The 24,982-nt window shown below is 39.8% G+C and overlaps 1 protein-coding gene across 9 annotated transcripts in view; it reads right to left on the reverse strand.

Moving 5' to 3' along the window:
- LOC132823183 (multiple C2 and transmembrane domain-containing protein 1-like) overlaps positions 1-24,982 on the reverse strand; it is a 646,464-nt gene that overhangs the window by 399,653 nt on the left and 221,829 nt on the right. For all 9 annotated transcript variants that reach the window (XR_009645516.1, XM_060836773.1, XM_060836799.1 and 6 more), the window contains one exon: positions 3,978-4,092. Coding sequence is in view for 8 of the 9 variants with exons in the window: in XM_060836773.1 (XP_060692756.1) it covers positions 3,978-4,092 (115 nt within the window). In the remaining variant the exon portion in view is untranslated. The remainder of the gene's footprint in view (positions 1-3,977; positions 4,093-24,982) is intronic.

Consider the following 24,982-nt stretch of genomic DNA (forward strand, 5'->3'; position numbering starts at 1 on the left):
CATGTTGGAATTTAAATTTCGTTATTACAATTGATCTGAGTAATGATAACTATCATTGGTTGCCAGAATAAAACGCATTTGGCTCACTTATGCCCTTAAAGGAAGGATATCTGCTGTTTTTACCTAGTTATACCGACATGTGACTCCAGTATTATAATGTGCTTGACTCTTAACTGCCCTCTGAATAGCACACAAAGCCACTCATTTCATTCCAAGCAGATCCCATGAAAGAAGAAAAACATTGCTGTGTACAAGCAACTAATGGGCAAGAGGGCACCAAATATAATATCAGCAGTGTGTACCTCCTTACCTCTGAGATATAAGGGGAGGCAAAGATGAAAAAGGGAACAGTGAAATCCAATTACATTAGGTGCAGAAAGAAAATTAAATGGAGGGGAAGAAAAATGATATGAAGAGAGAGAAGACAAAGTCACAGGAAGGCAAGTTGAAAAAATATCAAAATTTTAAAATCCTCTAAGAACAATATACTACTATTTTCAGGAATAAGACTCCACAGTTTTAATAGTTCCTTTTTGGACTTCAGTGGTTGTGTGGCAATATAGGTGAATAACTAAAGTATCATTATTAAAAGGGTCCAAACATTGCCAGTCATAAGCAAACCCTCTATAATATGTTTAGTTTGCTTTAAATGTATAATGCAGCAATTTATTTGAAATTCATGGGAAGGCTGATGGTGAGCTTCTATTTATATAAGGTTAATGGAATATTGGTGTTAAACATTCAGTACTTTGTTGCATTTCACAACTTAAATTAAGTCTCTGCTGTACATTGTTGAGTTATGTGTATTGAATTTATTTAATATTGTCTCCCTCTCTGAGCTTTTCTTACTGAAATGAATCACTTCACAAATCTCTGCATTAAGCTCCATCTGCTATTTGCCCTCCCATGCCATCAGCCTATCTCTGTCCTTTTGAATTTCTATACTGTCCTATTCATTGTTAACATGCTTGCTTTTTATTTTACCATTTGCACAGTTTGAAATTATGCCCTATATACAAAAGTCATTATCATATATTCAGTTAACGTCACATGATACCAGGTTATAATTAACTGGTTAATTTGAAACCTGTTGGACTATAGCTCGATACCATGTGATTTTTGACTTTGTCCACACCTGTCAAAAACCGGCACCTCCATATCATTAATATATTTAAGGAAGAGAAGGGGTCTAACACTAACTTCCAATGAAGTCAACTGTGAACATTTCTTCAATCTGAAAAGAATTCATTCAATATTACTATTTGCTTCCTCAGCCAATTTTATAGTTGTGCTACTACTGTTCCTTTTCGAGATCGGTTTTGCTTGGTTGCCTTTCAGAGCAGAGTGATGACAACAGCGTGGGTTCAATTCCCATCACCGGTTTGAGGTTATCACGAAGGACTTCTCAGCCTCTTCCCTTGCCTGAGGTTTGGTGGCCCTCAAGTTAACTCACCAGCAATCACTTCTCTCTCTAATGAGTGAGTAATCCCTATGGTCTGGTAAGACTATGGCGACACAACTGTTCCTTTTATTCTGTAACTCCCAATGTTACTCACAAGTCAATTATGACACTTTAACAAGTGAATATTGGAAATATATGGAGACCATATGGACAATATTGCCTTTATCAATCCTCTCTGTTATTTCATGAAAAAACACATACAAGTAACAGGAACACAATTTTCCCTTAGAAATTCTGCTTACTTTCCTTAATTACCCACATTTGCCAAGTAATGATTAATTTTATCCCAACATAATTTATTTATTAACGCTAAACTGAATGGCCTGTGATTGCTAGGCTTCCCTTCACAACATTTAGTGAGAAAGGGCATAACATTGCAATTCACCAGTCCTCTGGCAACAACTTCAAATTCAAGAAAGATTGGGAAATCATGCTCAGTGTCTCTGCAATTTCCATGCTCACTTCTCTTAGTATCCTTGGTTATGTCTCATATGGTCCTCGTGATTTAACAACTTTTGGGTCCACACAGCCAGTCTAATGCTTCTACATTACCTAGGCTAGCTGCCTCAGGAAAGGGGGATGGGAGGCTGAGATTGAAAGATTTGGGGATAAAGTCCACCGGAGTGTGGCAACACCATATGAAGGGCACCTTTGGGTGCAGTGTGCCTGAAAAGGAAGGACCACACTCTCATCTGGCAACGAGACTGCTGTTTGTAAAATACCAGTGGTGGTGGGAAGAGATTGGTGACTTAAAAGCCTCAACTGAATTAAAAGTGGATGAGGCAGCCAATGTCTTCCCTCACTGCTGATAGAATAACAACTCTAGATCGTAAGTGATGTGCACCATCTTGGCACATGTTTGCCATCCTACTCCCAGGGAACAATAAAATTCCACTCATTATGAAAAAAAGACACTTTGTTTTGACATCAGTAACTGGATGAAATCAGTTGGTGTTCTAGATTGATGGCAGGGTTGAATAACTGTGCTACAAGGAACCAGATGGTGCAGTTTGAAACATATTTAGGACTAAATGTAAAATTCTAACATTAAATAAAGATGTGGCTATTGTTATTCCATAAGGTTAACCTACCTTCCATAAACAAAGTTAAAAATCACACAGCATCAGGTTATAGTCCATCAGGTTCATTTGGAAGCACTAGCTTTCAGAGTACTGCTCCTTTATCATTCAGAATTTATGGTCCTGCTCCACAACCACCTGATGAAGAAGCAGTGCTCCAAAAGCTAGTGCTTCCAAATAAACCTATTGGACTACAACCTGGGGTTGTGTGATTTTTAACTTTGTCCACTCCAGTCGAAAACAGGTCCTCTACATCATGGCTTTCATAAACAGAAATGAGATCATAGAAGAGTAAAGTCAAAGTTATTTAAATAATCCTCAAATAGGAAAAAGTTCTAAATATTATCTTTATTGACACTGTCATGATAATCTTCTGAGTCATATTTTAATGGTCACTGCAAGTAGTGAGTGCAATCAGGTTGAAACCTTTGGCAGATATTTTTAAAGAAGTGGAATTAGATAATATGGCATCAACTCAATAGCACAATACTAGGTTTGAGGTAATGTGATTAGACTTTTATAAGTTTTAGATGGAGGGGATTAGTAACTTATTGAAATCCAAGAGGAATTCTGATATTCAGAATACACAGCCTTTTTATTCTTCCGTCATCAAACCGATAACTGCTTTGCTTGATGTCTAGGGTTACTCAAGAGAGTCACGTTAATAAGCAGAGAATTGCACGACATTCAAAAGTCTGAGCATAATTTCCAAAAAGATAACTTAAAACCTACATGGGATATTGATCCTGCAACAGTGAAATAAATACAGGATAGTTAGGTTTTAAGCAATGCCTTGGCAGAATGAGATGTATTAACACCCTGATACCCTCCTTCACAGATTCCTCATTCTGTACTGCACTTGAGTAATATTTAATGTACAGATAGTGAAGCAAGCAATCTAACCTTCTTTGTTTAGTTGTTGTATTCAAGAATATTGATACATTCAATTGTAGCTGCAATTCAATTTTTTTCTCAAAGATAAATCTGGAAGAATTTACTTCCTTTTGAGCATTCTTTGAAACTATTTTTTTAAACATTCCAGCAAAAATCTTTTATAAATCAAAAATGATTCCCCCAAGTTCTTTTTGAATAAACAAACTTGTATTTTATTAAAAAAATCTTATCATGAATAAACGCTGCAGTTCTAAATGTAATGTTGACAATTAATATTGCAAACAATAGGATTTACACAAAGACTTCAACATACAGAAATATGAGACTTTACACCAACAGTATCAGTCACGAACCTAAAAATAATATTATGTCAATTTTGAACTCTCTCAGAAACATCACTTATGTTGAATTGTGGCTATTGCACATCATTAAATGTTTGCTGGTAGTCACAGCAGAATTTTAATCAAATGTTGTATTAGCTTTACATTCTGCAGTAGATTAATATTTTAGTGCAACTAGTAGCTTATATTAATATTTCTTACCTCCACGATCACGTATTGCTAGATTGTGACCGCTCTTCAGCAGAATATTCAGCTGGTACATTCCTGTGTCTGCTGAAGGGAGATCTATATTACTTGATCTAAGTAGTTGATTCCCCTGTGCAAAGAAAATGTGAAAGGAGTCAATTAAAAGCCTACTATTGAGACCTTGACAGAAAACACTTTACTTTGAAGTCAGAGATATTTTTGTGCATTCATCCTTTCACATTTTTTTTATCAGTGACCCCACCGTATGCACCTTTCCACTGTAGTGCAGAACTAAAGCTGAGTATGCAGAGGTGAGCGTGAGTAATTCAGTAGTGCTTTCTGTCCAGACTGCCCTCCCACACAGAAAACCAATAGTCTCTGCTTGGTGCTCTGATGCAATGGTGCATCTGAAATGATGATTCAACATATGAAGAGAATCTTAAGCACTGTAAATGGATCTTGTAAGACATTTAAAACAAATATGCTGGCTTTTTTAATACGGAAGTAGAAGACAATCCTCAGTGTAAGGCTTTGCATCCACCTGTCATTACTATTACTACATTGCACTCAAAATTAAAGAACAAACATATAAACTGAATTAGCAGAAGGAATAGGCTGTTTGTCCCTCTTTGTTATTCAGTATCTCATTGCAACGTATCAGACTGTGACCTTAGTTACACATTCCCACCTCGCCCCAATAACTTGTGACTCCCTTGTCAATGAAGAACCAATCTACCTGTGCCTTTAAAATATTCAATGACCCAGATCCACTCTGGGGAGTAGAGTTCCCAAGACTCAAGGCCACTTGAGGGAAAAATTCTTCATCTCACTTTTCAATGGGAGATCCCTTATTATTAAATTGTATCTGCTAGTTCCAGTCTGTCTAATGTTCTAAGACTAAAATCAGGAGTGGAATGGAATACTCCGCACTTGCCTGAATGACTGCAGATCCAACAACACTAAGACGCTTGATATCATCCCAGGATAAAGCAGCCCACATCCAAATTCAGTCCTTGCATCACCCATGCACAATAGCAGCAGTGTGTATCATTTGCAATATACACTTTTGATATGCCTTGAGGCTCTGACGACAGCACCTTCCAAACTACTACCATCTAGAAGGACAAGGGCAACAGATACATGTGAACACCACCACCTACAATTTCCCTTTTAAGCTTCTCACCATCCTGACTTGGAATTATCTTGCTCTTCTTTCACTGTGTCAGGGTCAAAATCCTGGAACTTCCTCCCTCACAGCAGTGTGGGTCTACCTACAATAAATGGATTGCAGCAGTTTGTGAAGACAGCTTATCAACACCATTCAATAGGGCAACAAGAGATGGTCAATAAATGTTGCCCCAGCTACTGACAGCCACATTCCATGAGTGAATAAAAACAATTTAAAAAGAAGCATCCTTTCAGTATCCAGGAAAATAATATTTGTTGCTGTCTGTTCATCAGCGTTATGTACATATTTGGAAAGTCGATTTTCAGGGTTTGACTCTTTTGGACAACAAGTACTCTTGTCAGTTTCATCTCACAGTTGCTCTATGCTCTTTTTTAATGATAACCTGATACTATGTGGGGAAAATCATGAAGCTCACTTATGCAAAGAGAAAATGTACACTGAACATTTTATTTACTTTAGAGTTTGGTAAGGGAAAAAAAATGTCACAGCAAAAATTGCATTTAAGAGTGCTAGTTAAATAGTACTACACATGAGGTAAGTGTTGAATAACATTTATTGTAAATTGAAAATGTGCACCTTGTTCCAAGAACATCCCTCATTATGTAAAGTGGTTGCTGAAATTTGGCTGCTAAAGTAACAATGTGGATTAGCAACAATGAATAAAAAATGAGGTCTGCAGATGCTGGAGACCAGCAACACATTTGTAGCAACAATGAATGACAAACAGCAAGCCCTAAATTTTCACACAAAGGGTCTCAGCCTACACAAATACAATAGCAGAAGCTTTCTCCAAATTCCAAAGGCTTACCAGTGAACCCAGCTTCTGCCATTCCTGCATGGGTTAGAAATGGGAGCAGGATCTAAATTGCACGTTCTTGGCTCTTCGAAGTTACTAATAAGAGCTGCCTCACTTACCTGTACTTTCAGTGAAGTAGGAGTCTAACATCCAATATGAAGTGTAGGATGAAAGGATGTGAGAGGTGAATGTTGAGGGCTTCTTTTTAAAACAAAACTTTTGTAATTACTTCAACACAGTGCCAGCACACCAAGGTACTTCCGTGCAGTCTGCCTCTATTCCTGGTAAGTTCCACATTCATTCCAGGAACACCTTGCCTAACACACCAGGGAACCCTACCACCCCAGAATGACCGTCTCAATTTCTAGAGCAGTTTTATAGAACTCTACATATCTGATGCAAGTATTAAAATTTAGACTGTAAAAGGTATTAAAATTTTGCATGCATTGTTTTATACAATAAATTAAAATAAATAGGTTTACATTTATGTAAAAATAAATAACAGAAATACAGTATAAAGGTGGCAAATATTTGTGTATTTAATTTGCTTTTGGTAACTCATGCTCTATTAAATTCGATTTAATCACTGTTGTCATGCACAAAATTAGAGTGAATTTTCCTCAAATGTCCTAAAGTCAACAGAGTAATAATGCAGCTCTTCTGAGATTTTTTGGGGTGTTTTAATGGGAAAAAGCAACAAAATGTAGCTACTGATACGTATGCTGGAATTTTATTTCCCCAGGCCAGTCCTCAGGAGTGTTAATCCATGAACATCTGCCTTTCTTACCTCCTGTTGCTAAGCTTTTGTTTTTAGGGAGTAGAGTAAAATATTACGAACATTGTGCTCTCTCTTTAGATAAGTCATCCAGCTAATAAAGTTTAGAATTTTAAGCACAGGGTTTAGTCAAACTTAGGTGAATATGTCAAATGGAGTGACTTATTAAAGAATATGTCAATGGGAATTTGGTGAGAGTGGAAACTTGTGGCAAAGGGGAAAGGAGGTGGTTAAAAAAGATAAATCAAGAGGAAATAGTGAGAAAGAAATGCGTAAATGAGAGTAATGAAACAGTTAATTTTAATTTTACCTGCTAAATTCTAAGTGGAAGATGCCAATGTTTAAAGGATCCAAGCAGTGTTAAACAAATGTCTGATATACATTGATAATAAATACATCTTAAGTAGGAATTAAGAGATACTAAACTTAAAAACCCTTTGTGTATGAATGATAAGGGGTTCTTTGTCATTGCCAGTTAATTCTAATTGGAAATATGCATTTGACAAATCTATTCTACTGAACACCTTTCCATTTGTTAAATTAGAAAGCATCTTCACTGGCAGACTGCAGTTAAGTATCATTTTCCATCACCTTGATAACTGTTTGTTTCTAATCACAAATCTGAATGCAGCCATATTCTTAATCAACCCCATTCTCACCTGTTCATCTCTTCATTTACTGTTCCTAAATGTGCACAAGGCACTGGTGTGGCCCTGAAACAATGTAAACTGTCCATTCTTCTTTATCTTGACTGTGGCACTGACTATAGACTATAGACCATTTTGTGTTCTCCCAACACCTTCCCAAAATCAGACTCATTGAACCCAACCCTCATAATCAATTGAAAGTAGTATATTGTATCATCATATTTGGCTCTAACACTAACGTCCTCTACCAGAGGAATACGGCTAATGGAAAACCTAGTCAGTTTCACATGAGATTTGCATTGGAGAATGTGACTTAGGGTTATTTTTTATTTTTTAATCTTTTATTTTTTTCCCCCATGGGAAAACAGACTCTGCTGCAGCTGGATTAATGATAAGAGAGAGTTGTGAAACTCTGCATTTCATTTTGTCTATGGGTGCTGGAGTCTTATTTTCAACCCAACTGCTTTTATCTTCCATGTGCTAGTTTTCTTGCTTTGTGGCTGAATACAAATCTTGATCTTCCTGCTTATTCAACCAACTTCAGGTATCACACGCACACTCAATTTTCAGACTCCTCAACGAGCTTTAGATCTAATATGACTTCAACTTGGTGTAAGACTGGATCTGGAATTTTATCATGACCAGCATTCCTATTTCCACTACTTTTACATGCCATTTGTATGCAGACTCATACAGCATAGAATCAGACCCTTCAGTCCAAACAGTCCATACCATACATAGTCCTAAACTAAACTAGTCCCACCTGCCTGCACTGGGCCCATATGCCTTCAAACCTTTCCTATTCAAGCACTTATCTAAATGTTGTTTAAATGTTGTAGTTGTGCCGCATCAACCACTTCCTCAGGAAGTTTATTATACATGCGAACTACCCTCTTTGTAAAACACGTGCCCCTCATGTCTTTTTTAAATCTCTCCTCTCACCTTAAAAATATGCCCCCAGTATTGAAATCCCCATCCGAGGGAATAGATCCCTACTATTAGCCCTACCTATACCCCTTCTAATTTTATAAACCTCTATAAAGTTACTTCTCAATCTCCAATGCTCTAGTACAAAAGTTCCAACCTATCCATCCTTTATAACACAAACCTTTCTGGCAACACCCTGGTAAATCTCTTCTAACCCTTTCTTGATTTATTTATTTGTTTATTTATTGTCACGTGTACCGAAGCACAGTGAAAAACTTTCTTTAAGAGCAGTACGGGCAGATCATAGCAAGCAAAAATGTACAAATCAAAAAGACTTAGAGGCATGTAAGTTACATTGCACAGGGCATGCGCGAGGCAATATCAACATTAACAAGATCAGCATCTGTCCTTTCATCAGTTTAATGGCGATGAAGAAGGAGCTGTTGTTGAATCTGGTGCATGTATTCAGGCTTCTGTATCTTCTGCCTGATGGGCAGAATAGGGGGATGATGGTGAAAGAAGAAAATTGCTGTGGAAAATATTGCTTAGTTATGGTAATTAACCTAAGATAGTAGTTAAGATATGGACTCACTAGCCAGTAATTTTCATACACAAGCAGTATCTCATTTAGAAAGGAGTCAGCTACAATTCAGATAATAAAGGCCTTTTACTAAAAAAAATTCAAATCACAGCTTTTCTTCTAACAGTGTGGAATTCACATCTTGAGCCCCTCACAGTTCAAAATACATTATGGACATAATTCCATTATTTCTCCAAGGGCTGATTGATTAATGTGAAACCTTACCTAATTTTGCCAAGTAAATATTAATGACATGTTAGAACTGAGTTATTTATGTGTTATTCCATCAGTGTGCTGCAGCTTTTGACAGGATAGAAATGGCTTTCACAATACACAGAAAATATTACAGCAATCTTTCTCCCTGATGAAGAAACAATGACACTAACATTTAAAGGGCATTAGTGTCAGCAGTCAGGTGCTACTAAATTAAACTAAGCTAATTCATTTCATTTGCCCCAATTGTTGTGACACAAATATGAAGTCAAAGCAAGAAACAATGCAAATACTCAACAAGTCAAGGGGCTCAGTCACAACACAACACAACACAAATGAAGCTAATGTGGATGCTTCATTAAACAGAATATACTGTGTGTATATCATTTGCAGACAATTCCTCAGTGGAATGTTCCCTTTTACAATCATGGTGACAAATTCAAAACCACAAGCGTGTCAGAAGTTTTATGACCTTTAAAAAAAGACTCCCTCACATTGTCGATCCAGTTGGATAAATTTCCAAAGAAATAAAAATTGACTGGGCTTTCACAACTCAGTGACCCATTCTGCCAAGTAAATACAGTGAATGATAAACTTACTCGGTGTGTCAAAAGTAAAACAAATGACAATAATGTAACACCAATTTAATATATAATGAAATATTCCAAAGTGCATCAAAGGAGTGTTATCAGATAAAGTCTGACACAAGTCAAATAAAGAGCTGTTTGAATATGTATTGAGGTAGGCTTTAATAAATGACTTAAGGAGGAAGAAGAGAGACATGGAGAGTTGGCAACAGTTAACAAGGGAATTCTATGGCTTAGGCTCCGGCCTGTCAAAGGAGGACTATCAATGGAAGGGCAACGGGAATTGGAGACAACAAGAGCCTGAAATTAGTAGACCGCAGGCACTTCAGAGGGTTGCATATCTGAAAGGGGTTACAAAAATAGAGTAGTGTGAGTTTATAAAGGAAGTTGAACAGAAGGTTGAGAATTTTTAAATCAAGACAAAGCCAGATTTGAAGGCTGCATCAACACAGGAGTGATAGGTGAATAGGGCTTGATACATATTAACATACAGAGGGTGGAAGGTGAGAGGGCAACTAGGAAAGCATTGGAACAGTTGAGTTTATAATAAACAAAATCATGAAAGAGGGTCCAGCAGCTGATAGACTGAGGATAGGAAAGAGGCACACAAATAATGCGGACATAGTATTGTAAATTCTTTGTGGTTGTGCTGTACAGCTGGAGGATTCAACATTGAGTTCGCCAATTTCAAATAGTCTCCCTTCACACCTCCAACTCCATTCCCAACCCCTCCTCATCCCTTCCACTGCTCCCTGCCACAAACCAGATTCATATCTCCCATTGACCAACCAGATCGTACCCACTACCTGTCTTCACCTATGCCCACTTCACCACCCTGCCCCCAGCTCCCCCTTTATCTGCAGCTCCTCCCACACCCACCCCCAGCCCTGAAGAGGGTTATACCCGAAACGTCGACTTCTTCATTTCCGGATGCTGCCTGGCTTGCTGTGTTCTTCCAGCCTCCTGCTGCTCCAGGGAACTCAGCATCCATGAAGACAGGGTCGGACATCATCAACAGCTGAATTAGATTTCATCACAATCTGTAATCTCAGGGCCCAAATATACTTCCCTCTACCATTACCATTAAACCACATCCTGGTTCAATGATGAGTGTAGAGCATGTCATAGACAACATCTTGGTGAAGTTAAGACACAGGACATAAATGTATGCTCGACACCAAAGTAGCCTGTAATGGCTGGAACTAATTACACTGCCAACGGGTAAGAACATCACTCTGCAATCCTGCCACACCCAGACTTGCAACAGGAATATCAAACTAAAAAATAACAGGAGAAGGAAGCTCATGGACATTCCCTTCACAAAGGTGGAACTCAGTATAAGCATGAAAGACAAGACTTTGCCACCATCTTCAGTCTGAACTACTCAATAATTGCTTTATCTTGGCCACTTCCTGACTCCCAAATAGTTTTACTGTCAGACATGTGGCCACGCGCAATTGGTCCCTTCAAGTCAATTACTGTTTTATATGCTGCTGCATTGTTTTGGAACTTTGGAAAAAAAAGTCAAAACAACAGCAGTTTTAAAAGGGAGAAGAACAGACAAAGGAAGCACATGGTGAGGACAGTGCAGGAGAGAGAGAGAGAGAGAGAGAGAGAGAAAACCTGCACAGTAACTGCCTTTGCTGTTTTTGAATTCATATGTCGCTGGACATCGGAGTGCATCTGGGAAAATTAACAAACAGTGAATTTCACAACTAATTGTGGGCGGCACGGTGGCACAGTGGTTAGCACTGCTGCCTCACAGCGCCTGAAGACCCGGGTTCAATTCCCGACTCAGGCGACTGACTGTGTGGAGTTTGCACGTTCTCCCCGTGTCTGCGTGGGTTTCCTCCGGGTGCTCCGGTTTCCTCCCACAGTCCAAAGATGTGCGGGTCAGGTGAATTGGCCATGCTAAATTGCCCGTAGTGTTAGGTAAGGGGTAATGTAGGGGTATGGGTGGGTTTCGCTTCGGCGGGTCGGTGTGGACTTGTTGGGCCGAAGGGCCTGTTTCCACACTGTAAGTCTAATCTAAGTCTAATCTAATCTAATCTTGGAGGAATCGGTTTGGGCGAATTCACAACACAGAATCAGATAAGTTAATTGTTCTTTTAAGTCTGTCCAAGAGAAATGCTGTATCAGTGACTACAGTGGGTGCTTTCTTGATTATATGTTTTTGGAGATAAGTCTCTTGATTAAACTTAAAATATAAGACACAGTAATTAATTTAATCTGGTGCAGTATTTTGTAGAGGAATAGGACGGTGTTATTTTCTGGGTCTGTAGACTGTGAAGGAGCAAAAATGGCCTTTGCAGTGATATGTACTTCTTGTCAGATGTGGGAGTTTAAAGAGAGTTTAAGGGTTATCGCGGATTATATCTGCCATAAGTGCTGTTGGATGCGAATTGTATCAGATCGAGTGGATGGGTTGGAGACACAGATAGAAGCGATGAGGAATTTGCAACAGCAACAGTGTATGATGGATGACAGTTATAGGAAGGGGGGAAAGTCTCAGATACAGTCACATAGATGGGTTAACTCCAAGAAAGGTAAGAGAGGTAGGCACCGAGGGCAGGAGTCTTTTGTGGATATACCCATTTCAAACAGGTATGTTGTTTTGGAAAATGGAGAGGGTGATGGATTCTCAGGGGAACATAGAACAAACAGCCAAGTTTCTGGTATTGAGACTAGCTCTAATGCAACGAGAGGTACATCAGCTTCCAAGAGATCAATTGTGTCAGGGGATTCTGCAGTCCAAGGTACAGACAGACGTTTCTGTGGCCAGCAGAGAAAAAGCAGAATGGTGTGTTGTTTCCTGGTGCCAGGATCAAGGATGTCTCAAAGAGGATGCAGAATGTTCTCATGGGGGAGAGGGACCACCAAAAGGTCATTGTCCACATTGGAACCAGCGATATAGGAAGGGAAAAGGTCGAGATTTTGAAGAGAGATTACAGAGAGTTAGGCAGAAATTTAAAAAGGAGGTCCTCAAGGGTAGTAATATCTGGATTACTCCCATTGCTACGAGCTAGTGAGGGCAGAAATAGGAGGATAGAGTAGATGAATACATGGCTGAGGAGCTGGTGTATGAGAGAAGGATTCACATTTTTGGATCATTGGAATCTCTTTTGGGGTAGAAGTGACCTGTACAAGAAGGACAGATTGCACCTAAATTGGAAGAGGACTAATATACTGGCAGAGAAATTTGCTAGAACTGCTTGGGAGGATTTAAACTAGTAAGGTGGGAGGGGTGGGACCCAGGGAGATAGTGAGGAAAGAGATCAATATGAGACTAGTACCGTTGAGAACAAAAGCAAGTCAAACAGTCAGGGCAGGCAGGGACAAAGTAGGACTAATAAATTAAACTGCATTTATTTCGATGGAAGGCAGATGAACTCAGGAGGAGGGGGACTGGCATTTTTGATAAGGGAGAGCATGATAGCTGTGCTGAGGGAGGATATTCCCGGAAATACATCCAGGGAAGTTATTTGGGTGGAACTGAGAAATAAGAAAGGGATGATCACCTTTTTGGGATTGTATTATAGACCCTCCCCAATGGTCAGAGGGAAATTGAGAAACAAACTTGCAAGATCTCCATTATCTGTAAGAATAAAAGGGTACTTATGGGAGGGGATTTTAACTTTCCAAACATCGACTGGGACTGCCATAGTGTTAAAGGTTTAGAGGAGAGGAATTTCTTAAGTGCATACAAGACAATTTTCAAATTCAGTATGTGGATGTATCTACTAGAGAAGGTACAAAACTTGACCTACTCTTGGGAATAAGGCAGGGCAGGTGACTGAGATGCCAGTGTGGAAGCACTTTGGGGTCAGCGACCATAATTCTATTCGTTTTAAAGTAATGATGGAAAAGGATAGACCAGATCTAAAGTTGAAGTTCTAAATTGGAGAAAGGCCAATTTTAACGGTATTTGGCAAGAACCTTCGAAAGCCGATTGGAGGCAGATGTTCGCAGGTAAAGGGGCGGCTGGAAAATGGGAAGCCTTCAGAAATGGGGGATATATTACATGAATATTTTGCATCAGTATTTACTGTGGAAAAGGTTATGGAAGATATAGACTGTAGGGAAATAGGTGGTGACATCTTGCAAAATGTCCAGATTACAGAGGAAGAAGTGCTGGATGTCTTGAAATGGTTAAAGGTGGATAAATCTCCAGGAGCTGATCAGGTTTACCCGAGAATTCTGTGGGAATCTAGAAAAGTGATTGCTGGGCCTCTTGCTGAGATATTTGTATCATCGATAGTCACAGGTGAGGTGCCGGAAGACTGGAGGTTGGCTAACATGGTGACACTGTTTAAGAAGCGTGATAAAGACAAGCCAGGGAACTATAGACCGGTGAGCCTGACCTCAGTGTTGGAAGGAATCCTGACGGTCAGGATGTACATGTATTTGGAAAGGCAAGAACTGATTAGGGATAGTCAACATGGCTTTCTGCATGGGAAATCATGTCTCACAAACTTGATTGAGTTTTTTGAAGAAGTAACAAAGAAGATTGATGAGGGCAGAGCAGTAGATGACTACATGGACATCAGCAAGACGTTTGACAAGGTTCCCCATGGGAGACTGGTTAACAAGTTAGATCTCACGGAATACAGGGAGAACCAGCCATTTGGATACAGAACTGGCTCAAAGGTAGAAGACAGAGGGTGGTGGTGAAGAGTTGTGGAGGCCTGTGACCAGTGGAGTGCCACAAGGATCGGTGCTGGGTCCTCTACTTTTTGTCATTTACATAGATGACTTGGATGCGAGCATAAGAGGTACAGTTAGTAAGTTTGCAGATGACACCAAAATTGGTGGTGTAGTGGACAGTGAAGAGGGTTACCTCAGATTACAACAGGATCTGAACCAGATGGGCCAATGGGCTGAGAAGTGGCAAATGGAGTTTAATTCAGATAAATGCAAGGTGCTGCATTTTGGGAAAGCAAATCTCAGCAGGACTTATATACTTAATGTTAAGGTCCCAGGGAGTGATGCTGAACAAAGAGACCTTGGAGTGTAGGTTCATTGCTCCTTGAAAGTGGAATCACACGTAGATAGGATGGTGAAGAAGGTGTTTGGTATGCTTTCCTTTATTGGTCAGAGTATTGACGAACAGGAGTTGGGAGGTCATCCTGCAGCTGTACAGAACATTGGTTTGGCCACTGTTGGAATATTGCGTGCAATTCTGGTCTTTTTCCTATCGGAAAGATGTTGTGAAACTTGAAAGGGTTCAGAAAAGCTTTACAAGGATGTTGCCAGGGTTGGAGGATCTGAACTATAGGGAGAGGTTGAACAGGCTGGGGCTGTTTTCCCTGTAGTGTTGGAGGCTGAGGGGGGACCTTATAGAGGTTTACAAAATTATGAGGGACATGGAGGATAGGATAAATAGACAAAGTCTTTTCCCTGGGGTCGGAAAGTCCAGAACTAGACGGCATAGGTTTAGGGCGAGAGGGGAAAGATATAAAAGAGACCTAATGGGCAACTCTTTCATGCAGAGGGTGGTACGTGTATGGAATGAGCTGCCAGAGGATGTATTGGAGGCTAGTACAATTGCAACATTTAAGAGGCATTTGGATGGGTATATGAATAGGAAGGGTTTGGAGGGATATGGGCTGAGTGCTGGCAGGTGGGACTAGATTGGGTTGAGATATCTGGTCGGCATGGACAAGTTGGACTGAAGGGTCTGTTTCCATGCTGTACATCTCTATGACTCTATGACTCTAAGTCATTATGCATGCATTGCTTGGCGAAGGAATTTAAGGAACTGCACATTTAAATAGATCTTTCATGTACTCCACAAAAGATTATAATGGACACTCGTCCTGACCATCAAAAATCTCAGTCTTCACTCGATTCAATTCACTCAAAAAAGGGTCAAAAAATCACTGAATGATTGGAACCCCTTCAGCTTCTTAGCAGTCCAACTGAACCCTGTGTCAACAACTACAGCCAAATTGTCCAAGTACTGGTACGTACCCATCAAACTGGAATATCCCCTGTATTGTCTACACAATGCAGGTCTGATTTAACCAGATGAACTTCTGCTCCATCAGTGTATTATCAATCAATAACAAAGTGATAGAACACACCATCTACTCTAGTGGTTGAGGTTGAGCGCTGACACCAATCCTTCCTTCTATTGTTTTAAAATGTAAATACATTAGCCAAATTCAGCACAGATGGAAATGTCAGCCAATAAGGGACTTTGTAAAAAGTAATTCCAAAGGAACTTACAAATTATAAGTGAAGTATCATTTTGGAATTGGGGGTGGGGAGGCATGGAGGTGAGGTGAGTGATGACATACCCCCCTCCTTCATGATGTCCACTGTTTGCAGAGGCCTAAGCATACTGGTGGATATCACATGCATCCTGTCTCAGTGCATGGTCACTGACACGATGGTTATCACAGAAAAGAGACAGACTGTCAATTGCAATGGCTTCCTCCACGGCTCACTGCCTGGACCTGTTGGTGGAATTCTTGACCAGACCCACATGGAGGTTCTCTGAACTTCCTGACCTTCTCAGCACCACGTACCCAAACATTAGAAGTATGGGACTTAATTGTAACCAAACAATTTAATGAAAGCTCATTTAAGCATCAAAATGGGAACCTCCATCACCATCAGATAATACAATGAAATGCCAGAGTATGTCTGGATTGTAGACAAGGGAAAGCAGCAGCAGTTCATCCAGGAAACATCTCTATGCCAACGATCTTCTTTTGCATAATTTAAAAATAATCATGTGGCAAAAAAGAAACAAAATTAGCAGTGAAATGCCAATGTAGCATCATAACAAACTTTAAAATCTAAAAGGAAACTTAAAGTTAAATGGAATTTTCAGGGATGGTGATGCAACCCAGTCTCTGCAATGTCCCTCAGTCACAGAAGGCAGGAAGTCACCAGCAAGTCAGACTGCATGCTCCCTCTCAGAGGACACACGGGCCTGAATGTGACCATGAAAGACAGGATGCAGTCAGGTGCCACAATCCCGTCAAGCGCCCACTGCCTGGACATTTGCCAGACCCATAAAGATCCGATTTACTGCCCCTCCCAGAACTGGATGACCAAAGATCAGGAAAATAAGGCTGAAATACATCTTAAAAATTACAACAGGAGGAAGTAGACCTGAAATTAATATTTTGGTGCCTGGCCCCATTGAAGGAGACATTTTGTTGCAAAGGCAGGGCAGCACCTGCCATTGGCCAAAAGATGTTTGTTCAGGAGACTTTTGGCCACTCACCACAAACACGAGGCACCAGCTTTTACTAGGTTGCCAATCCATAGTACCTGTGGCACATGATGTGGCCCTTAATGGCCTCAATTGTGGGGAGGTTGTCCTCATTCTTCCTAGCCCCTAACTAATTGTGTAGGTGACAAGCAACCTATTCAGCCACCTCACCGCCGACCTTCCCTCTTCCTCCTCAAAGCCCACTTCACAGAATAGCATAAAGTCTGCCCACAGCATATGATGATTAAAGAGAAGTGGGAGTGGGGTCAATTGTGGTTCTCCTACCAAAACACTTGTACAGAGGGTGGAAAAGTCATTATATGATTATGTGATTCAATAACTTTTATGTGTCAAACAAGATGGATAAACTTGAATAATTCATTTTTATTCCTTTGTACAATCTCACCTTTAATTGATACTGTGTTATAATACACCAGTTTGAGAGTTGACAGATGCAAACCTGTGCCAATGACATTCTGCAACAGGCCTGTGGGTGGGAGTTAAATAACCATTATTTGAATGGCTCTCCTGATTTTCTATTCTTTTCTGTACCTTTCACAAAGCCAAATTGAAACAAAGGTTTACTATATGCCAATCAAATTCCCATCAAATCATAATACAGTGCATGAAGCTAGTTAAGCACTGTACCATCTTGCAAAGCAAGTGCCTAATTATTTTATAATGTCCACTTTTCAGCATTCAACGTTAGATTAGATTAGATTACTTACAGTGTGGAAACAGGCCCTTCGGCCCAACAAGTCCACACTGACCCGCCGAAGCGCAACCCACCCATACCCCTACATTTACCCCTTACCTAACACTACGGGCAATTTAGCATGGCCAATTCACCTGACCCGCACCTCTTTGGACTGTGGGAGGAAACCAGAGTACCCGGAGAAAACCCACGCAGACACGGGGAGAACATGCAAACTCCACACAGTCAGTCGCCTGAGTCAGGAATTGAACCCGGGTCTCAGGCGCTGTGAGGCAGCAGTGCTAACCACTGTGCCACCGTGCCGCCCACGTTATCTTAAACCACCAAGTGTGTGGACTGTTGAAATGGCTGTTGAGGAAATTTTACCACAGCTGCCACTCAGGCCAACTAATATCAAAGTTCGTCATGCATCACAAGAAAGTGCTTGTTTGTAACTTACAAAGACACAACATTAAAGTGATGGCTTAATTCAATGCTTAAGTAGATTTAAACCTAGATTTTGTTAAAGAGAAACCTTGTTTCTGCAAAGACATGAGAATGTTTTCAATTACTTTGCAAATACTCATGCTTTGAGCACACTTCCATTCTACCCAAACAGTGCTTAAGACATGGACATTTTCAGAAACAGACCCCAAATAATAATGATAGAAATTAACCAAAAAATGTAATTAACAGCTGTTTCATAAGAACACAAATAGCAACTGAACTCAAAGCTGCTATCATGAATGTCCATGAACTCTAACAATACCATGAACTCTAATAATATGGAAATAAGTTCTTAAGATATAGGAGCAGAATTAAGCCATTCAGCCTATCGAGTCTGCTCTGCCATTTGACCATGGCTATCTGCTCCTCACCCCCATTTTCCTGCCTTCTCTCCATAACCCTTCAACCTGTTATCAATTAAAAATCTGTCTATCTCCTCCCTAAATTTACTCACTGTTCCAGCATCCACCGCACTTTGGAGTAGCTAATTCCACACATTCACAACCCTTTGGGAGAAGTAGCTTCTCCTCAACTCTGTTTTAAACTTGATATCCCTTATCCTAAGACTATGATCTCTTGTCCTAGCATGCCCACAAGAGGAAGCAACCACTCCACACCTTTTATCATCTTGAATCTCTCAATTTGATCTCCATTCATTCTTCTAAGTTCCTGAGATTATAGGCCTAAACTGTTCAAACTCTCTTTATATGACAAACCCTTCATCTCTGGGATCAACCTAATGAACCTCTTCTGAATTGCCTCCAATGCCACTACATCTTTCCTTAAAAAGGGAACCAAAACTGCGCACAATAATCCAAGTGTGGTCTCTCCAATATCTTGTATAGTTGCAATGATACTTCCATACCTTTATATTCTATTCCCTTAGCTTTAAAAGCTAACATTCCATTCACTTTGTTTATTATCTGTTGTACCTGCATGCTAATTTTCTGTGACTCATGCATAAAGACACCCAAGTCCCTCTGTACTGGAGCACCCCGAAGTCTCTTCCCATTTAGATTATAGATTGCCTTCCCTTTTTTTGACCCAAAATGCTTGACCTCCCACGCATTCCCTCCATCTGCCACATTTTGACCCACTCTCCCAACCTATCTATATCCATTTGTAAGGTTCTTATTTCCTCATTGCAATGTGCCCTCCCGCCTATCTTTGTATTGTCCACAAATTTGGCTATAGAGCCTTCTATCCCTGTATTCAAGATATTAATATAGATTGTAAATAGTTGGGGTCCAAGGACCAAACCCTGTGGCACCCCACTAGTTACAACATGCCATCCAAAAAAAAAACATTTATCCCAGCTCTCTGTCTTCTGTCCACCAGCCGGTCATCTATCCAGGCTAATAAATTCATCTTAATCCCAAATGATCCAACTTTGTGATTTAACATTTTGTGTGGCACCTTATCAAATGCCTTTCAGACATCCAGAGAAATTACATCTGCAGTATCCCCATTATCCACTTTGCTAGTTACGTCTTTGAAGAATTCTAGCAAATTAGTCAAACCTGATTTGCCCTTTTTAAAGCCATGCTGACTCAGATGGATAACGTTTTGACTTTCTAGGTGTCCTGATACTGCTTCTTTGATCATTGATTCTAACACTTTCCCAACAACATCTGTTAAATTAACTGGGCTGTAATTTCCTACATTTTACCTCCCTTCTTTTTAAATAAGAGCATTACATTAGCCATTTTCCAATCCACTGGAACCTTTCCTGTGTCCAGGTAATATTGGAATATTGTAACCAGGGATTTACTATCTCTGCTGCCATTTCCTTTAATATGCTAGGATGTAGGCCATCAGGCCTGAGGGACTTGGGTATCCTCAAACCTAACAGTTTGCTTAGTACCTTTTCCCTATCGATATTGACTGTACTAAATTGTGCCATATCTATCGCCTCTGAAAACTGGTTCAACGTCTTTGCCATCTCAGTGTTCCCCACTATTAACTATCCGGTTTCATCTTCCAAGAAACCAACATTCACATTAGCAACTCTCTTTCCCTTTTGCTATCCTTTATAATAATAATATTACCCAATAATAAGGGTTATTTCCTAATTCTCCAGAGCACTGAGAAAGGATTTTGCTCATGTCATTTAGGCACCCAACACATGAAGATAAGCTCAGGATTAGTTTTGAGCAGATTTGATTTCCCTCTCAGAGAATTCCCTAATGATGAAGTGACTAATGCCTACTTGATCTTATCTCAAGAAAACTAAATTAATATTTAGAATATATTATATCAGGAGTGCATCATGATAACTAAGTGGAGTTAATTCACAGAATTAAACAAAAGAAACTTTTATTTATGTAATGACTTTAATGTATTTCCGGGATGCTTCATAGTAATATTCTTAAGTAAGGGTGCAAGGACAATTTTAGTAATTTAAAGTGATCTATTTCACATCACTGGTATTAGAAACAGGTTTCATAAATAATATAACCAGGTTTTATAAATAATACTTTTGGGGGAAAATTAACAAGCACTTAGTGAAGTTTGAGATAACTAAAAGAAGACAGCAAGGATTTGTAAAAAGCTATTCGTGGTTGACTCATTAATTTTTTTTTCATGAATTACCAGAGAAGGTGGATGAAAGGAATACAGTGAATGTCATCCAAAAGAAATGTTTGATTAAGTATCACGTAAAAAGACTGGTTGACAAAACCAATGCTCATGGAACAGGAGGAGGGGGTCGTGGGGGGTTGGTGGGTGGGAGTCAGTTTCAGCTTGAAAAGAATATTGCTACTAGAACAGAAAATTGTAAATATTAAAATGACTGGATACAGAATAAAATTTCAAAATGTAAAAGTTATAGATGTGGCAGTATGGATGCGTACAATATTATGGCAGCTTTAAATCATGTAGACAAAGCAGGGGCATTGGTTTAGGAGAATGGATAAGAGATCCAGTGGGAGATTTGAGGAAGAGCAGTTTTATGCAGTGAGTGGTAATTAGCTGGAACTGACTGTGCATGAGGGTGGTGGAAGGGCAGATAATCAAGGAAATTGTACAGAAAAATAACTTTATAGAGCTACTGAGAAGGGGTGGGGAAAGGGTTTGCTCTTCAAATTCCAACAAGCACTTTATGATCTGAATAACTATCTTCTGTGCTGAAATAACACTCTGGATTGGATTTAATGGGACATCGTAGTCAACATCCTCTCAGCTAAAATGAGGCTAACCCACTCATGAGCCTAATGGCTGCCCTGCAGGATATAAACAGCTGATTAGCCCATTATTGAGTTAAGGCAGGATTCCGGCCCTTAATAATCAGCAGTCCTGCCTCAGAGCTGCCAGCCAAACAGAAGCCGATAGCAGCAGAGTTACTAGAGTGGTGGCCACCATTGATAGTGAGACCAAGAGAAAGGTGTGTGGTGATGGATCTTCAATGTCAGCTGAACCTGCTGTCTGGCTGGGACCAAACTTGTTTGGTTGGGTGTTGGGGTGAGGGTGGAGATGGTGAGACTGGACTAGAAAAGTAGAGGGGAAAGCTTGGAGGGACTTAGACCTTGAGGGGCTGTTTTAAACACCATCTCATATCCCTCACCAACTACCAACTCGCACTGGCAAATTTTCTGGGCTTGCATTGTCCTTTCCTGCTGCCTGTTAATAGCCTAGTTAAGGGCATTTATTAGCTGGAGGACACAAGGATAACACAAGACCCTGCCACTGGTAAGATTACAGTGTGAGAAGGGGCGAGTGGGTGAACAGAAAGTCTGCTGAATCCAGTAGAGGAGCATTAAATCTTGGACCATCACCTCATGACTGTAAATAAAATCTGATACTAAATAGCAATAGGAGGTTTTCATCACATGATCAACACTTTTGTCAACAAGTGAGGGTATATAAGAACCATTTTGAAGAAAAATAAAATAAGGGTCAAGGCAGAGATGTTCGGGGAAAGAAAAATGTTTAGGACTTATCAACCAAAGGCACAGCCACTGAAGAAGTTCAAGAAAAGTTTAAGGACCTGAATTTGAGGAGACATATACTTGTGAGGGTTACAGGACTGGATAAAATTACAGAGATTAGGGAGGAGCCAATGCCAAGGAGCAATTTGAAAACAAAGATAGGATTTTAAATTGGAGGTTTTCTTGACTCAGATCCAAAGCAGGTAAATAAAGATAGGATAAAGAGTGAACAGGACTTGGTACAAGATAGGTTCCATCTAGCAAACTCCTGAATTTGTTCAAGTTTGGAGGAGATGGAAGATGAAAGGCAGGTCTAAAGTATAATAGTAAAGTTTCTACCTAAAAAAAATTGAGTAGTGGAAGATAAATTGAGGCAGAGGTAGCGTGTAAAGGTAGGAACAGGCAGTCTTAGTGAGATCACTGATATGCTGTCAGAAATTCACTTTCAGGTGAAGTTTTACAGTGAGAATGCGAACAAGCTGGTTGATCCAGGGAGTGGAATGGAGTTAGTAGATAAGCACAGAGTTTTTGAGTAGGACTGAGGAGAATGTCATACATATTCCAAATATTTACTTGGAGGAAATTTCTGCTTATCCAGTAATGGATATCAGATAAACAGGATGGTTAGACAGAGAGACAGTGGTGGTGATGTGTCACTGAATGTTGTCAGTGTAAATCCAGAAACTGATGCCAGGTTTTTGAACGATTTTGCCAAGGGGTAGTTTGTGGATAAGAGATAGGACTGAGGACCTCTTTGGGGGACACCAGGGAGAAAGAATGTAATGAAGCAGGGAGAGAAACATTGCACATGATTCTCTTACTAGATTGACACAGATAAGAATGGAACCAGGCAACAGCAGTCTGGACAATGATGGAAGGTGTAAAAGGCAATGGGCAGGTTTGAAGCTTGAGAATGGGCAGTTTATCTTTGTCATAGTCACACCGAATATTCTTTGTGAGTTTTAAATATGCAGTTTCTATACTTGGTAAGGGTGAAAACGTAATGAAAGTCATTTAAATCCAGAACTCTGGGAAACGTGTCCATGTATTTGGAAAACACAGTCAAGGAAAAGAAAGGGAATTTGGAGATGGACAGTTTGCAAGGATGGACAGGTGAAGAGTAATGTGTGGAGGGAGGGATGATGAGAAGTGATTTGAAGGATGAATGTACAATATCTGAGGAGAGAGAACCATGAACAATATCAGCTGACATAGAAAGCTGGGTGGTCAGCAATGCATGGGAGTGGGGTTGAGGGAACAAGAAATCAAATTCAGTTTCCTTCAAGTATCCATTTGGTCACTTTGAACAGCACCATTCAAACATCACACTTTGGATGGTGCTGTTCAAACTCACCAATAAGACTGTCTAAAGACAAATACCGTCACAGTGTGACTTTTACAACACACAGTCTGCTTTCTTCTGAGCTAATAAAGTTTGAAACAAAGAAATGGTACATCAATTTGCAGCTCTACAAGTCTGTTCATTAAACGGTTACTAGATAGAGCTAAAATTCTTTGACTCATCGATCCTGTCATTCACTTTACCATAAACTACTTTCACTGTTAGGACATCTAAAATTGTAACCTAAGTGTGAATAAGCATAAGTTGCAAGAGAATAAAGGTCGGTGTAGTTCCTTCTTAACCCCAAAGGTAAACAGGGTGAAACTCCAGATTTTGCAATGCAACAATTTAATTTTGTCAGATAATCCACAAACTGTGAAGATATGTTATGTCGAGTACTTATTTGCTGTTCTGTAGGTTTATCCAATTAATGCTTTGCATTCTGTTCTCAACTAGATATTTACCAGCTTGTTGTTACAGATGTTGATCAATGCACCATTTACACTTTTGATGAGAGTCAACTATATATTTCCACTGCTCCTAGACCATAAGATGCAGGAGCAGAAGAAAGCTACTTTGACTATCAAGTTCACTCCACTACTCAATGAGATCATGGATAATTTGATAATCTCCTAATAATTCTTTAAGTCCCCTAATAATAGAGGACTACTGTTTGAACCTTCAGTCCCTTATGAAACTTACCAAGAGTATGATCTTGTCCTCTCATTCTCCAATTAAAATTGCTGGTAATTAAACCATTCACATCAACATTGGTCATGTTATAAATGTCTGAATTATGTCCCTCACTGATCTTACTTCCTCTCACTAAAAACAAGAAAAGTTTGAAAGAAGCTCTTTTTGCAGCTGGGTGTGTGAATTCAATTAAAGGTATGACCTCTTTAGCAATGTTAAAAGGCAATTGCAGCTGAAGGAGGATGAGACTTTACTCAGCCAACTGATACTAAAAATGACAGAAAATAGGAGCATACGTAGGTCATTCGGCCCCTCAAGCCTGTTCCACCATTCAATAGGATCATGGCTGATCTGACATTCCTCATGTCCACTTTCCTGCCTTTTTCCCATAACCATTGATTTCTCTACTAATCAAGAATTGATTTATCTCAGCTTTAAATAAACACAGGGACTCTGCCCTCACAGCTCTCTGTGGCAAAGAGTTCCAAATGTTTTTACACAGAGGGTGGTTTGCTTGTGGAGTGAGCTTCCTGAGAAAGTGATGGATGCGGCTGCAGTTACAACATTTAAAAGACACTTGGATAGATACATGCATAGGAAATTTTTGGAGAGATATTGGCCAGGAGCAGGCAGGTGGGACTATGGCAAAGAGTTCTAAATCACACAACCCTTTGAGAGAAGAAATTCCTCCAAATCCCAGTCTTAAATTGATGCCCTTTATTCTGAGACTATCCCCTCTGGTCCTAGATTTGCCATGAGGGGAAACATCCTCTTACCATTGTCCCTGTCAAGCCCCTTAAGAATCTGTTGTTTTAATGAGACCACTTCTCATTCTTCTAAACTCCAGTGAGTAGAGTCCCAACTTGTTTAGCCTTTGTTCATAAGACAATCCTCCTTCCCAGGGACTATCCTAATGAAT

This window comes from Hemiscyllium ocellatum, chromosome 2 (assembly GCF_020745735.1).
Source record: "Hemiscyllium ocellatum isolate sHemOce1 chromosome 2, sHemOce1.pat.X.cur, whole genome shotgun sequence".
NCBI classification, from domain to species: Eukaryota; Metazoa; Chordata; class Chondrichthyes; order Orectolobiformes; family Hemiscylliidae; genus Hemiscyllium; species Hemiscyllium ocellatum.